Source organism: Dermacentor variabilis, chromosome 7 (assembly GCF_050947875.1).
Source record: "Dermacentor variabilis isolate Ectoservices chromosome 7, ASM5094787v1, whole genome shotgun sequence".
Taxonomy (NCBI): Eukaryota; Metazoa; Arthropoda; class Arachnida; order Ixodida; family Ixodidae; genus Dermacentor; species Dermacentor variabilis.
In genome coordinates this window covers 161,375,675-161,390,574 of record NC_134574.1, presented here as the reverse complement: position 1 = coordinate 161,390,574, position 14,900 = coordinate 161,375,675, and the positions used below count along the sequence as shown (strand labels likewise).

At 42.4% G+C, this 14,900-nt stretch overlaps 3 protein-coding genes across 14 annotated transcripts in view; 2 read left to right on the top strand and 1 right to left on the bottom strand.

The window, feature by feature from the left end:
* Positions 1 to 2,931, top strand: part of LOC142588332 (unc-112-related protein-like) — a 30,190-nt gene extending 27,259 nt beyond the window's left edge. For all 3 annotated transcript variants that reach the window (XM_075699946.1, XM_075699947.1, XM_075699945.1), the window contains exon 12: positions 139 to 2,931. In XM_075699946.1, coding sequence (XP_075556061.1) covers positions 139 to 432 — 294 coding nt within the window. In that variant the 3' untranslated portion in view covers positions 433 to 2,931. The remainder of the gene's footprint in view (positions 1 to 138) is intronic.
* Positions 1 to 7,499, bottom strand: part of LOC142588341 (hydroxyacyl-thioester dehydratase type 2, mitochondrial-like) — a 47,896-nt gene extending 40,397 nt beyond the window's left edge. For 2 of the 4 annotated variants that reach the window (XR_012829703.1, XM_075699965.1), the window contains exons 1-4: positions 7,170 to 7,497; positions 6,368 to 6,450; positions 5,139 to 5,236; positions 4,968 to 5,036 (exon numbers count right to left, since the gene is read on the bottom strand). Coding sequence is in view for 3 of the 4 variants with exons in the window: in XM_075699965.1 (XP_075556080.1) it covers positions 4,983 to 5,036; positions 5,139 to 5,236; positions 6,368 to 6,450; positions 7,170 to 7,420 (486 nt within the window). In the remaining variant the exon portion in view is untranslated. Of the gene's footprint in view, positions 1 to 4,967; positions 5,037 to 5,138; positions 5,237 to 6,367; positions 6,451 to 7,169 lie in introns of all 4 variants that reach the window. The other 2 variants (XM_075699967.1, XM_075699966.1) reach the window with 2 other exon arrangements.
* A 237-nt stretch (positions 7,500 to 7,736) lies between these two features.
* LOC142588334 (uncharacterized) lies at positions 7,737 to 14,046 on the top strand. Of its 7 annotated transcripts, XM_075699957.1 has the most exons (13): positions 7,738 to 8,092; positions 8,201 to 8,286; positions 8,779 to 8,927; positions 9,037 to 9,133; positions 9,849 to 9,965; positions 10,044 to 10,115; positions 10,235 to 10,300; positions 10,369 to 10,492; positions 11,152 to 11,261; positions 11,693 to 11,781; positions 12,576 to 12,674; positions 13,591 to 13,708; positions 13,808 to 14,046. In XM_075699957.1, the coding sequence occupies exons 1-13, from the start codon at positions 8,035 to 8,037 to the stop codon at positions 14,000 to 14,002; spliced, it is 1,380 nt and encodes a 459-aa protein (XP_075556072.1). In that variant the 5' UTR covers positions 7,738 to 8,034; the 3' UTR covers positions 14,003 to 14,046. The 7 variants fall into 7 exon arrangements, with proteins under 7 accessions (XP_075556071.1, XP_075556070.1, XP_075556069.1 ...); XM_075699956.1 differs by having other exon boundaries at positions 7,737 to 8,092; positions 8,809 to 8,927; positions 9,849 to 10,115; XM_075699955.1 differs by having other exon boundaries at positions 7,737 to 8,092; positions 8,806 to 8,927; positions 9,849 to 10,115.
* The last annotated feature ends 854 nt before the right edge of the window (positions 14,047 to 14,900 follow it).

The window sequence follows — 14,900 nt, the reverse complement described above, 5'->3', positions numbered from 1 at the left end:
TCACCCTTTTTATGTTTATCTCTCTCTCTGAAGCTTTCACATCACACAATAAGCACCAGTTTGCCCAACAATGTTTGTTAATGAACCTTCTTTAAGTGGACTCAATACGTCTTATGCTTCCACCACAATGTCTTGCAGGAACTCCTGGGAGTGGCCTTCAACCGGCTGATGCGCATGGACTTGTCAACGGGCGATCACATCAAAACCTGGCGCTTCAACACCATGATGGCTTGGAACGTCAATTGGGAGGTGAAGCAGATGAACGTCCAGTTCGAGGAGGACCAACGTGTCGCCTTCTCATGCCTCAGTGCCGACTGCAAGACTGTGCACGAGTTCATCGGCGGTTACATCTTCCTCAGCATGCGCTCCAAAGACCAGAACCAGACGCTGAATGAGGAGCTCTTCCACAAGCTCACAGGAGGTTGGGTCTGAGTGACCACAGTCGCGGCACACTCGACTGCCACAACCTCGGAATGTGCATTCATCATCAATTTGCGACAGCACATGCTAGACTGGCATCTTCCACGGGAGGTCGCCATCATTGTGGATCCGACACAGTGCAAGAAGATGCCGATAACTCGCTGTTTGCATCAGAGACTTGCGTCATCTTAGCTGGCTGTTGTTGTCACAGTCTGCCGAGTCCAGTGGCATTGTTGGACTCGGCAGTTTTCCTGCACATGTTGTCGTTGAGACAATGAGTGATTGGTGAAGAGCTGGTTCAAGTCGGAAGGACTTTTTTTCATCTGCTCACGGAAGATAAGCCTGGTGAAGTGCCAGCTGTGAATTTTCAGTAGTCTCTTAGAAACTGTGCCCTAGCAGCAAATTGTTGGCATGCTGTTAGAAAGAACTGACTCATTGTTTTGCTCAGTCATACTTTTTATTGAAGAAGTTATTACGATGTTTAATTTTTAATTAGAAGTGCTGCTCTATCAAGTGGCTAGATGTTCAAGCTTGAAAATTGCCTTATCCTAGGACACCTTGTGAGCAACTACGAATAATATTTTAAAAGAGGACAATATGCCAGTCTTACAGCAAGAATACATTGTACTATAGGTGGGGTTTGCTTTCAGTAGCAGAACAGGCCAACTTTCTACCATACAATGCGCTGTCAGGCACAGTTTCTTTCATGCTTTTTTATTTCCGCAGGAGCTTAGAACAATGCGCGGTATTCCTTGGTGAAAGGTAACACCCAGTGGGTGTGTTGCCTCTGACAGCATGTCGTAAGCTGTGGAAATGAATTGTTCATCCAACCACTACAAAGATTTTAAGACAATGGCTGCCAACACAGCTGGAGCTTTTATCACATCACCATGCCCTGACACTTTTCTTTTTCCATTTCATAGAACATGTTTTATGACACCCCTCCCTCCTTCGACACTTCTGAATTATGAAAACAGCACTGTCGTCACACTAGTATGTAGTGAACACAGAACCTAACTGTCTGCACATTCGCAATTACTCTAGAGAGAAAGACACACACTTGGAAGGCACTTATACTTGTGGCAAGTTTGTCACCACTTATCGGTTGTGATGTCAATGTGTAATGCAATTGCAGTGAATTTCATATTGCCGAGTGTGCCAAATTTTGGCTGAACAGCCTCGTATTGTACAATAGTATCGAGAGAACTGTTACCAACCGTCTTGTCAAAAACTGAACACGCACCTTGTTCCAAAACAGTGCCGCGCAGGTCACCCGAAGGCAGTGTTAGCTGGTCCTAGCGATGGAGCCAAGCCTTCCACATTCTGTAGTGTTGTTGCCAATAGGACAGAAGCTTGGCTATGGCCGTTTTAAATTTACGGCAAATCTCTATTAAAAAAACTGACTGCTGCTGCAAGGAAAGCATTGAGCTACTAGAAAATCCTGCAATTGAATAAACACAATTGGAGTAATGTTCAGTTTTTGCTCCTCATAGTAATTCTCAGGGCTTGAAGCATCTGTATCTTTGTTTTGATGACATGTAATTACTGGAAGAAATGTCCTTTTAGAAAAGTCTCTGCATGATCGCCAACAAGTGGCACTACTGTGTTTCACGATGCAAAAGATATATATCTGCCTCCATACATGGTCAGATGAAATCAAATTCTCTTAACTAGTTGTTAAAGCTTTGTCATATTTACACACATACCCTTTATATATATACACACACATGAAAATGCTATATTACGTCTTGTAATTAGTCACCTGTAATAATATAGAATGAAAATGACAAACTTCTAGAAGCTCCCTATAGACAACTGCTTCGTTTCAGCACTGCATTTATTTGAATATACAATTAATCCTTTCTTTAGTTCTGTACTGCTATGATTTTAGAATAGGCTCAGTAAAGGATGGCTACCTATGTTTACAGATGTATATACGATGACTTCTTCACCCTTTTCAGCGTTACGATGTGCCGCCAATGGATTGTGCGCATTTTTTCGCACATCTGCAACGAACACAGACTGTGCCCATGCCATCAAGTGCTTTTTTGCGCGTTTATGCAAGCTTTGTAAAAATGTGTTCGTCGATATTCTTGCTACGGTAGCCTGCATGGCTATGGACACAGTGCAATTATATTAATAGTTGGTTAGCATTTGTGTATCGGATGCTTTTTAGCTGCGAGGTAAGAGTTGGTTTGCTAGCAAAGGGACGACTGCTGGTCATATTGCGATCAATTTTCCTTTTTGACAATGACGTTTGTTACACGAAAGGCTTCGTTGAATGATGTTTGAGCCCAATGATGCTCGGAACTTGTTGACTCAACAGAACTGCCATGGTTGTTACCTGAAGTGGCACAGTTTCCAATAAGACAGAATTGTTTAAAGAATGTCGTTTGAGTCGTGACATTTTTGTGAAGTGCCTTGTGAGTGTTTTACATATGTTACAGTGTAACCCAAATGAACTTACTGTCATCTTCCTATTTAAGAGAATAAAGTTTTTTCCCCACATTACTTTTATCTTTTGTTTTACTCTCACAGGCCTTGTGGTGTCTGCGGCCACTTTATAACATGCCTTCCAAAGGTTGCAATGCATGTGGCTGCAATGGTGCCCAGCTGCTAATAAAGAAAAAATAAAGAAAAAATTATAATGTTGCCCCTCAGTATTTGTTATGAAACACCATTCATGCTTTCCAGATGGAGAAAAACAAGTCCTTGCCATACTTCTTTCTTCATAAGGGGGAGTTGGATATGTAAATAATAAAATGTGCTATATACTCAAGCATCTTTGTATTTGGAACAAGTGTGCCATGCTTTTACAGTATAGAAATAATGATTGATGTGATGACCAAACTCAAATATTAAAATGTTCTAGAGACCTCACAGAAGAGATACCATACTCCATCTCGCAACTCATTTGTAGCGCGGTGAAAGCTGCAAGACTCCTCAGCCAATAGGGAGGCCGAATGCCCCTCCAGATGTGTTCGTCAACGCTGCGTCGTTTGCTCCACAGCTGCTGAATTCGCGGGATGCGACATATATGCGCAAAGATCCTAACATGTTGTGCATCACGTACCAAGCAAAAGCAAAGCTCTATCATCCCACCATTAATCAGACAGTTATGCTCAGAACTCTAATCTGCTGCGCAAGGATATTGCCTGTGCACGCCTTCTACCTTCAGCAGTGCTGCAAACGACTGGTGTAATGGAATATAACTATCGCGCCATTATCATCCTTTTTTTTTTTCAGTCCTGTTGGCTGTGAATCTCTGATTCTAAGCGGCTCAAAATGTGTGCAGTGAACATTCAACTAGTCCCTCCAGCACTAGTTTAACTTTGTCATGACATGCCACAGAGACATTGTATGCATTGTTGTTTTGCCTGTGGCAAGGTTGAATGGCAGCAGAGTGCGCCAACAAATGGCTCTTGAGAACACAAAGCACAGCTGATGATGACCCTCTTCTCACAGCTACAATGCTGTTGTATATTTATTTCAGAGACATCACATGAAGCTCACAGCATTGTTGGTACAATAATTCTGCCAGGGAATTGAGGTTAAAGGCGATATGTCACCTGACGAGACCTCGTTCATGTGCATTGAAAACAGCAACTAATTTTTAGTAACAAATGTTTTGATTACCTACCAAATGGTGCACGTAAGACACAGCATATGAGTATGCTCAGATGAAGGGAAAGAAAGAATGTCTCCGTTTCAGTGAGCAATAATTTGCTTTTTACCTGCTGATGCTGCCCCTCTACCCATATGCATACCTCTTTAGCGTTTATACATACATTCCTGTAAGCGATGCTGGTATTTCTATAGTAATGTGCTTCCAAGTGTGCACACTTGTAATGGAACAGTGACAAACAAGTGCTGCTGGCAAATGAACACACGGACACACCATCTTCACAGCACCAGCAAACGCACCCCAAGTGGCTCCAAATACTATTCTTCTACAGCACACATGGAAGCATGTTCTTGCCACAAAATTAGTCTTCCTGCCCTCTCGTGGACATGACTTTTTTTCACCAGAGTTAACCATTTCATAGCACTTTCATGGAGCAAACTGAAATGCACACCAATCTTTTTAAAAAGCAGCACGTGGACGCTTTCAAAATTTGGCAGCCTCGGTTGAGAAAAGCAATAGTAAACACAAAACTTGCATTTAGGCTTACAGAATGCAATCTATGTTGTGTTCATCTTTTATGTTTTGTTTTTTTCTACCCCGAGATGTGTTTGCTTAGCTGCATTGTTAGTAACACGAAGCTGATATAACACTTGAGTGGTAACTGAACTCTGTCAGCCTCAGGGCTCACTTTTGTCGTTTGCAGGAATTCTCAATCGTGACACACCAAACATGTTACCATTACAATATTCACACTAACAGCACATATGATGAACACTCATCATGGGAATCATGCTGCGACTACGACACAGCACAGCAATGCGGTACTATAGCTACTCCTGCAGTGCTATGCAAGCTTTTGATCTTGACAATACTTTAACCCTTGCACACAAATCAAATAGAAATTGACTTCACTATGGCTCACCCATTTGCTTGCTTACTAAGTTGAACTTTCAGGCCGGATGAAGAGCTTCACTTCACCAGACATGACCACCTGTGACAAAGTAAAGAAGGCAGGCAAGCATGTTTTACCCCCATGCAAACTGAACATGCAGGTGGCATAATTGCTTTCAATGAATGCCTTTGTAGAACTCACTTTTTCAGGTCCCGCCTTGCATTGATAAGTGCACTGGACAATGGACTTTCGGACGGATGTCACCTCTACATGTGCGCAGACTGGCTCTCCTACAAGAACTGGAGCAACAATGCTAATTTCATCTATCTGGCTTCAAGCACTAGGTTGCAAGAGATGAACTGTGTTTATTTCAAGGAAGCGGGGGCAATTAATTTGTGCAACAGTTAAAGCCTGTTTGGACCAAGCAAGAGTGAAAAGAAAGGAAGTGAAAGAAGGTCACCAGCACATATAAAACACGTTGCAGACATGTAGAAGATGAATTGTGAATGTTGCATGGCACCTATAACTGCAGATGATCAAAAATGGACAAGCTCAATGCCCCTGCTGCCCATTGCTAATTTTGGTTATCATTTGAAAAATATTGATACAAAACAACAACATATGAAGGCTGCCTCAGAGTGAATGCAGTGAAGACAATGAAGAAGATAAGCCCGTGCTGTCTCCAAGAACAGAAAAAATTATTGTAAACATCTTGGCGTTTTCAGTACAGCTACCAGCCTACAGTCTATGGGAGCACAAAGGTGCAATGAAAAAGTACACGCATGCTTTGGTTCATGAAAAAGACAAAAGAAAAAAAAGTGGGAAGAGGAAAAATAAAAAACACATACGGAACAGATCACATAACAAATCTGGCAGTCACATTCACTGTGAGTGCACAAGGAAAGCTAAAGTTCAGGTAAAGATGCTTTAGTGGGGTACTATGTTGGGCGAGTTAGTACATAGCTAATAAAGGTAATGTCGCACAATGTAAAATGGCATACGTGAAAGAAAGCAGACAACGAAGAAGAAAAAAAGTGCTCTTTCTGTCATCTGTTTTCCTTCCGTATGTTATTTTACATTGTACCACATTATCTCTTTTCAGGTAAACATTAGACAAAACTCAAAATGTCCAAAATTACGAGACAAAAGCAGTCATCTACTCTGGATAATTAAATTCTGGTAAGTGGACTGAACATTTATATTTTTGTTACCTTGCACTCAGTTCGAAACAGAAGAAATTATGAATTTGGCAAAAAAATGTCTCAGTGCTTTGGAAACAAATGCAGTATCGAGTGGGCTACACTGTATGCTGAAGTCTCATTCAATTAGAAACAGTGAGCTTGATAAAAGTGCTGCAGATAGACTTTGCGTTGCCATGAAAAAGTTTGCTACACGCAATTTTTTAATGTGTGTTTCGGTGCTTAACTCACGTGGCTTGGGAAATTCGAGCACTTGATGGACAACAACACAGCCAGGGCCTGGAAGTTTTGTCCCAATAACGGCTGACACCAAACTGTGAAAAAATGAAATCATGCATTACTATTAGCAGCAGTTTGTCTTCTTAGCTCGGGAGAGTTAAAAGAGTTTAGGTCAGCTTCTCAAAGGGATCTGTTTCATGCCTATGCAATCTGCAAAGCGGTCTGCGCTACTTAAATTTCAATCCATCGGGAAACAAAAATGATGACTTTTCTCAAAGACAATGCCAATGCGACCAAGACATATGCCTACATTGATGCACTGTGATATGACAATTAAGCTTCATTGCACTGGCTTTTATCTGATCAAGTAAACGCATGTTTTTTTTTTTTTTTTTTTTTGGTAGCACTAGATATCACGGTGTAACTAATGCATGGCGCCGTAGAGTCTTCGCATGGAGTTGCTGCGTTGCGGCCCCATCGGAATGCGGCCGCCGCGACTGGGCCCGAACCCGCGACCTCAAGCTCAGTAGCACGACGCAATCGACTGCCACTGGACTACCGCGGAGGATACCGAGGTTTTAAAGCACGCTAGCTGTCTAGCGCGCCGTCCTTTGTTTTGTATATTTCTGTTTGTCAGAGGTATGTATTGCGAGGGTCCTATCACCACGAGTGCCCAATCGCGAGAAAGGAATCGCTACGTTATAGAGTGCAATATATTTTTGTAAACTTTGCTAAAATATTTGTGGACCTAAAATAAATTCCGCGACCATCATTAGCGTTGTTTCCTTCATTTTCTTTCTGAAACGTTGCTCACCCGTTAATGAGTGCCCCGTGAACGACGCATGCTGGCAAATTTTTGCTCTGCGCGTAAGCTACGTCCAGGTGGATGGGGTTGCAGTCTCCTGTGAGAGTAGCGAATTCCTCGACGTCCGCCCGCGTGAAAGTGCGCTCTATGCTTGCTGTGTCGCCCACTGAAAGGCACCGACTTATGTTAAATGTGGGAACGACGAATAACTTCCGTTTCGCAACGAGCCCGGCAACGCGCTCGAATATTATTCGCCCCATCACAACTACGAAAAAACTTTCGACTAATTTCGGCTGCTTCCAATCAGCTGAGCGGAGTAGCCACTAGAGAGATGAGTACACAGGTCACAGCTAGAAGCGTCACTGGACAGATTATTGCTTAGTTGAGCTGAAATGGTACAAACACAGTCAAAACATTGCATCGGTCTGCGACTGTTGCATTGAATGATGATATTTTTACCAATAATACATTATGAAGAAAAAGGGTCAATTTATTGCATCAATCATATATGAAAGCGGGGTGGCGCTTGCAACCACCCCGTTTGCTAGCGTCATGAAAACAGCCGTTTCTCGGCCGGTCCGATCCAATCCAATTCAGTTTATGGCATGGTTTATGGTTAATCGTTATTTTGCCGTCATGGTCATAGATACATTGAGTTGGCATTAAAATATTCACACGGAAGTTCGTGCCACCATTGCGTGAAACTCTAGGGTAGCAAGCAAGACACCGCGCGTCGTACCGCTTCCTTTGTTTACTAACATGCCGCGGCTGTAGAACTTCACACCATGTATTTTGATCGCACTGTCTTGGCCGCGGTCTACTAAAGTACTAAGGTAACGCGAAGGTGCGGCAATGGAGAGTGCGTGAGGTCGTCATGATTGTTCACCTGGGTGTTGCAAACCCGAAACGACAAGTTCTTGTTCACCGTCAATGTATCCTTTTCTGCGTTGCAGATCCTGCGCTCGTATAAACATAATCTGGTAATCGCAGAAGCACAAACGCCTTGAGCGTTCACAAACGCCTTGACTTGCTCCCTACAGACAGACATGACGTCGGAGCAAGAAGCTTCCAGGAGTGCGTCGACCTCGTATTGAGCACCAATGTGCAATCCGTTGGACCTGAACAGGTGCACGCCCAAATAACAGCCGCTTTAATGCTCGAGAAGCTTATTGTTAAGTTTTATGCTTACCCCTGCTTATAGTATGGGCGTCTTCAAACGCTGCTAAAACGTCGACAACATAACTAGTGTCTAATGACTAGCAACGCCTGTAATTCATCGCTGGTGCCATATGGAGCTTATTTCATAGAATAAAGAACGAACTTATGTCAAGAGTCGATAGCACGTCCCTACAAAGACCTCAGGATTGAGGACAACCCTTGTCCTTAACTGAGTTTCTGAGTGCCGCGCAATTCGTACCTCAGGCTAGCAGCAGTTGCGGTCATGTGTGCATGCTTGGCCTGGGAAATTTCAACCTCAATGACTAGAGAAGTCATTGAGGTTGAAACACGAACTCTTTGGGCAGGTGCCATACTAGCGCTTGTGTTAGAAAGTGAAGCATAATATTCTAGAAAAAGAAGTTGTAAAATAAATAAAATGTTTTTATGTTCATTGAAACAGCAGCCTCTTCAGTGCCTGTCTTTCCAGAAGCTTGAGGATGTTTCCATTTACCACATTTGTCGTGAGAACATCTACTACCTCCTCTGTTCAATGAGGTCCACTGGAGACACATTGGCTGCAGATGTTACAGCCACTGAATTTTTAAATGAGTAAGTTCTCACACTCAAATTAAGCAGCTTGTATAGAAAAATCCTGCTCCCATACTTGTGCATGTACATGTGTTTGACATGGCAATCTTGTTTGTTTTCTTCATTTTAGATTGTACATGTTAATCAAGAATTTTTGTGGAACCACAACTGAAGAAAGCCTCCGTAAAAATGCGTTGCTCATCGAGGAGATACTTTCTGAGATAGTTGTAAGGAGTGCTTGAAAAGTTATCCCGCATTTTTTCGTACCTGTTGAGAAATATGCGTAAATGAAATTGCACTGGCCAAAGCTTGTTGGTGTATGCCGTGGAGAAATCGCTTCCATTTCCAAAATTTGTAGTGTGTTATGCAGTTGTTGGCGGCTCTTGGAGTAAGTGCTAAGTGCATGATTTGCGTAAGCGGCTTTATTTGAGAATTCCTTATTTTTCTGAAATGTGATGCATGCAATTTTGATACCAGCAGTACTGCTGACGTAATTCAATTCAGTGATTCACCATACTTGCGTGAATAACAGCTGCCGCTGTGTATTTTTCCTTTTCCTTGCCCCTTCTAACAGACTGGTATTGTAAATTATTGAATAGCATAGTAGAGGTCATGAGCTAAGCTAATGCGAGAGGCAGGCATGTGTCACATTTGTTAAACAATTTGCTAGTTGACCTTGTTATGCAGCATCATTCTGAAGGTGCAGCATGCCTATATATCAGAAGCGAAAAATGGACGAGCTGGTATGGAAGCATGGCTACTTCGGAGTGCAAACTACTAGGATAAAAGCAAAGGCACGAGAAGAAACAACTTTTGTCCTAGCAGTGCACGCTTCGAATTAGCCATGCCTATGTATGTTTGTTTTGTAACATTGGTCAACGCTCTTCACAGCTGTAAAAAATAACACCCTGCAATACTGTTGCCTCTACCCCTTGTTTTCAGAACCGTGGCCACATTTACACGACAGATTTATCCTCTCTGCGACCCTGCATCTATAGCGAACCAGCTGGCACACCCATTTTAAAGAAGACCGTATTGACGTCCACTCTCCTGGCACTGGTAAGCACACAGCCGCAAACAGAAACATTGCTTTTCGATCAGTGTTTTATTTTCAAAACGACTCTTTTGTGTTTGCAGGACACAAAGTCAGCTGTGCCAAATACCTCAGCTCTGAGGCCAGTGTTTGGATCAAGGTTGGAGCAAAGCCAGGTAAAGACACCGGGCAGAGTTGTGTGATACATGACACAAAGTAACTGGCGCAAGCGCCACTCTGGTAAAACTTGCAATTTCTTTATTATGGCTCAACTGAATGCTTCGCTTGATTGCAGAACCAGCACAAGGCCGAAATATTTCTTGATGTTGTTGAGAAGGTCTATGCCTCCATCTCCACAGAGGTAACTGCAACTTAGCTCAAGTCCACGCAAAACCACTCACATTTGGTTTCCCATTGCCTCGGAACCAGGGAAGTGTCACAAACTTTCTTCTGTGCGGCAGTGTGAACTTAAAAAGCTGCCTCGAGTCTAAGGCAAGCATCATACTTGGATTCAACGAAGATTTGGTTCTTGCATCAGCACCATCTGAATCAGGTATACTATGTTCTAAAAATTTTCATCCAATTTGCTTCGAGGAAAATATGGAGTGCATGAAAGTGTATGTTCACACAAAAATGGATCAAGGTGCATATCACAGATGCATTAACTACAAAGAATAGTCTTTGTCAGAGCTAGTTAAATACTGCTTAAAGGATAAGTTTGAGTGCAACCCAAATAGTAGACATATGCCATAATTTGTCGTCTTATGTTCAAGCTGGCTGTCATTGGTAAAATTGTGCTAACACATTGTCACACATTTAGCCACTTATGTATAAGTATCTCGAAAACGGCTAAAAACAGTGCATCATTGAGGTTGTATTAGTCAGGAGGCTGCTTGTGTACTGAAAAGTGTGCAAGTTACATTGAACTACACAGGGCGCCACATCTGTACTGCATTTTTCTTTTTTAACCCGCCGTGGTTGCTCAGTGGCTATGGTGTTGGGCTGCTGAGCACGAGGTCGCGGGATCGAATCCCGGCCGCGGTGGCCGCATTTCGATGGGGCGAAATGCGAAAACACCCGTGTACTTAGATTTAGGTGCACGTTAAAGAACTCCAGGTGGTCGAAATTTCCGGAGCCCTCCACTACGGCGTGCCTTATAATCAGAAAGTGGTTTTGGCACGTTAAACCCCATAATTTAGTTTGTTTTTCCAGAATCCTACAGCACAGATGTCGTCCTTTCTAACTACATCCTTCATGACACGGTCAAAAGTGACAAGTTTTCTGTGGACCGGACACTGACTGTCCTAGCCCCTCAAGGAGAGGTGAGGAACTAGAACATTAACTTCTGGCTTACATGCCACTGTGCTGCAAAAAGTATTAAGCATTAAATTTCAACTCATGAATTCCATTTATTCTGGTGCTATTGTGTTAATTCTCTATAGACGAGAACAATATCATCTTGGGAAGTCCAAATTTTCCAATTTTGCATGAATAGTTCTTCCTGACTGAATATTTATGACCATGCAGTAACATTGGCATAACGTGAACCAGATACTAGGCTAGAAGACAAGTTGTTAGTCTCCCAGTCAGCTCAGACTTATTCTGCAGGCAGCTTTTTTTTTCTTCACATTAATAATTTTTCTCAGAACATTCTTATTTTACGAATTCCACTGCTCCAAAGCACTGGCCTGTATGTTTGTTGACTCTGCTTTCTTTTATATTTTTCACCCCTCCCGCGCTCACGGCACTGCAGGTTCCAGTTCTGAGGTACTGCACCACTAGGCCCAACAATGGATACCCATTCTCAATTGTTGCAGCAGTGGAGGAAGTGCCGAGCTCAAGGTCATTCTTTGTCTCTCATTTCCAAACCTGTTTTTTGGTTCGTTTGCTGTTCAGCTTATTGCGGTAATTGAGCAGTTAACTCCACTTAAGAGGAAGCTTTAGTTCGAGGGTCGACTCCAATTTCTCTATTCAAATGCATGTGAAATGTCTAAATGCTCTCATCAGGTGACTGATATGAATGATATTTGTTGCATTTCAGAGTGAAATCTAAATTCTGATGACTGTTGGAAGCAGCATTTTGATTTAGAGCCTAGAATTTTTTACAAAAGATTTACAAAAACAAGTAAGCTAAAAAACAAACTAAACATAAGTATACAAATCTAACTCTGCACGGAAAAGAGATATCACAGTTCTGTTAATTGCATCTTTTAGAGTGCCTTAAGTGGACGGGCATGACACAAAAGTTTAAAATTTACGTGAAATGGTACAATGTTTATAAGAGTTCTGAAAATGTCCTACTCACAAATTAGTGGTTCACTGGAGAGCAATGAGTGATACATCAATTTTTTTCACTTTACATGTCTCAATAGATGCAATTTACATAATTGCAATTTCATTTTTTTTTATTGCTGACTTACAGAGGTGTAAACTTGATACTTAGGTTCTTGAAATTTTGCAACTTTAAATCATTTGTAAAAAGAAAATGAAAAAGAGAACTACTTTATGCTTGAAATGCATCAGTGTGACATAAGACACGGCAACATTTACGCGAGTACTGTCTAGGAGAGTGAAATCTGCTTGCTGTCGTGTATAAATCCTAAGAGGTAACAGTGATTCTTACTACCACTGTGAAGGGACCTGGTCCTCACAGTGAAGCTACGCTGTGAAGGCAATGCGGGATCGGAAGCTGTTGGGACTACTCTGGAAATTCCCCTACCTTGCAACACAAGCGGGTAAGTCTACTGCTGTCAATCATCCTGCTGGCAGTTTTGACACAGCCTGCATTTACATGCTTAAGTGGTTTCACTGCTTGAAGCACTGTTTCATTGTCAATGTAGGTGCTACTATACGAGAAAGTGCATACAAAGGAAGCAATAGAAGTCCTGCTCTAGTTACACAATAGAAGACGTCGATACATTTCACAGGAAAAAATGAAAGAATGTTATCTTGGAAAATTTATTTGAGTCGTTATCAAAGTGCCTTGCACAGGTTCTTTGTGTGGATTTAATTATCCCACACTGCCCGACATAAGTGGGTGTGGTTGCATGCAGCTTATCTAAAAAGAAAGTGTTGTATACTTATTTCTTACAGTTCAGTAGGCTTGCTATAATTCAAACTAGCCCCCAAAATTTTGATTGGCCCTCGATTACTTTCGAAGCTGCTTGAGTAGAACAAGTCTTTAAGTTGAGCCTTTTACCTTCAATTGCCGTAGTATTTCCTAGAACAGTTGATAAGAGCCAGTTTATTAAGGCACCTATATTCACAACACACTTGCTATCATTTATTGGGCTGCTCTGAATGTTTGTGATTGCCATTAGGGTATAGTGACACTTAGCCAGTTGTGTTTGTACAGATATTCAGGATGTGTAGGTACTGTATCCATATTCTCTACCATGGAGCCTTGAATTCTATGTGTATATCAGTGTAATGACCGATAATTCACTGTGGGACCAGATTTTATACAAATTAAGGCAATTTAGACAAAAATCTGCAGTCTCTAGGGGCTCATATTAATGCGAGTCAATTGTACCTTTATGCATTCTGAAGGCATGAGCCATTGAGTGTGCGGATCCGCAGTTACAACACTAGCAGTTATCTGAGAGTCTCCACGTTAAATGAGGCCTGCCTTGTTATCTCAAATCAAAACAGGGTCATGAAGCGTTTCAATGAATTGGAACAGAGTGCAGAATTTCAATACGAAACCAAGAAAATTGTGTGGAGGATAAAATGTCTGAAAGCCAAGTCGGAAGCGGTGGCCAAATTCCGAGTAAGTGTTTGAACACAAAGTGCGTGCAACATTCTTTTTGGCTAGACTCTTGGCAAAAAGCCCTCTGATGCATGTCTTCTCATGCACAATTCTTTGCAGCTTGCCAATGCTAATGAAGGTGGTTTCGGGAAGCTAGAGCTTGGACCCATCTCCATGAAATTTGAACTTTCAAACCAGTCGACATCTGGGCTCAAGATCCGTTTTCTTAAGGCTGACCAACACTCTGGCAGCAACGTTCAACGCTGGATACGGTATGTTACGACATCTGACTGCTGGGTTCAGCGCTTGGCGTGATGAGAATAAACACTTAACAAATTCATTAAAGTGTTTTATTGTCACGTGATGGATATTTGCAATTGATCAAAAGCACCATGCCATTAGCTCTCAAGAAATCGACAGTCAGATTGCCAACTTTGCAGTTTATTCCTTTCCCAGTGATTTACTTGAGAAATGTACAGTGCACGATTCCACTTGAATGGTAGATACAAAGCAGGATGTCATGGGACTACAAAGAAATCAACCAGGTTTGTAGGTTGTAGCATGTAGGACAAACAAATTCTGGTGGAACCCGTCTCACAGCGACTGTGTATGTTAATGTGATTAGTATTAAAGCAATGTAGCGACACACTGTATTGCTGAAGACACATTTATTTACAATCTGCTGAGGTCATTCTCAGATTTACATAGCTTCGAGTTGTGGGGTCTCACCCATGCTCTTGGCACAAAGGAACGACAACACAGTAGTGCAAACAATCACAAGGGCATTTATTGCACCTTTCACACTCTAATGCCTGCTAGCCGAATCATTACCTACAGAACATGCTGATGGGTGCCACAACAAATCTAGGAAGTTCGACTCGCCGCAACTGGATATCGAGCGAATATGTTCACCCCATGCTGGACACCAACACCTGGTCGTTTGCATGTACGGTCATGCGAATGGTGCTGCTCGCGTTCAAACAATTGTGTTTGTTTATTCTGGTGTCCTGCTCCTAGGCCTTGCCATACGGTCTCACAGAAGCATGGATCGGCGCACCCTCGGAACGTCCATGCCACCCACTGACCCCGAGCCAAAGAGGAAGAGCCTATTTCCTGTCATGGCCAACTAACCCCGATGTTAGGCGGTAACACTCGCACCATCTCCCGTAATATGTTGTAACCACACCGACCGCCGCTTAGCTGTGAGGAGAAG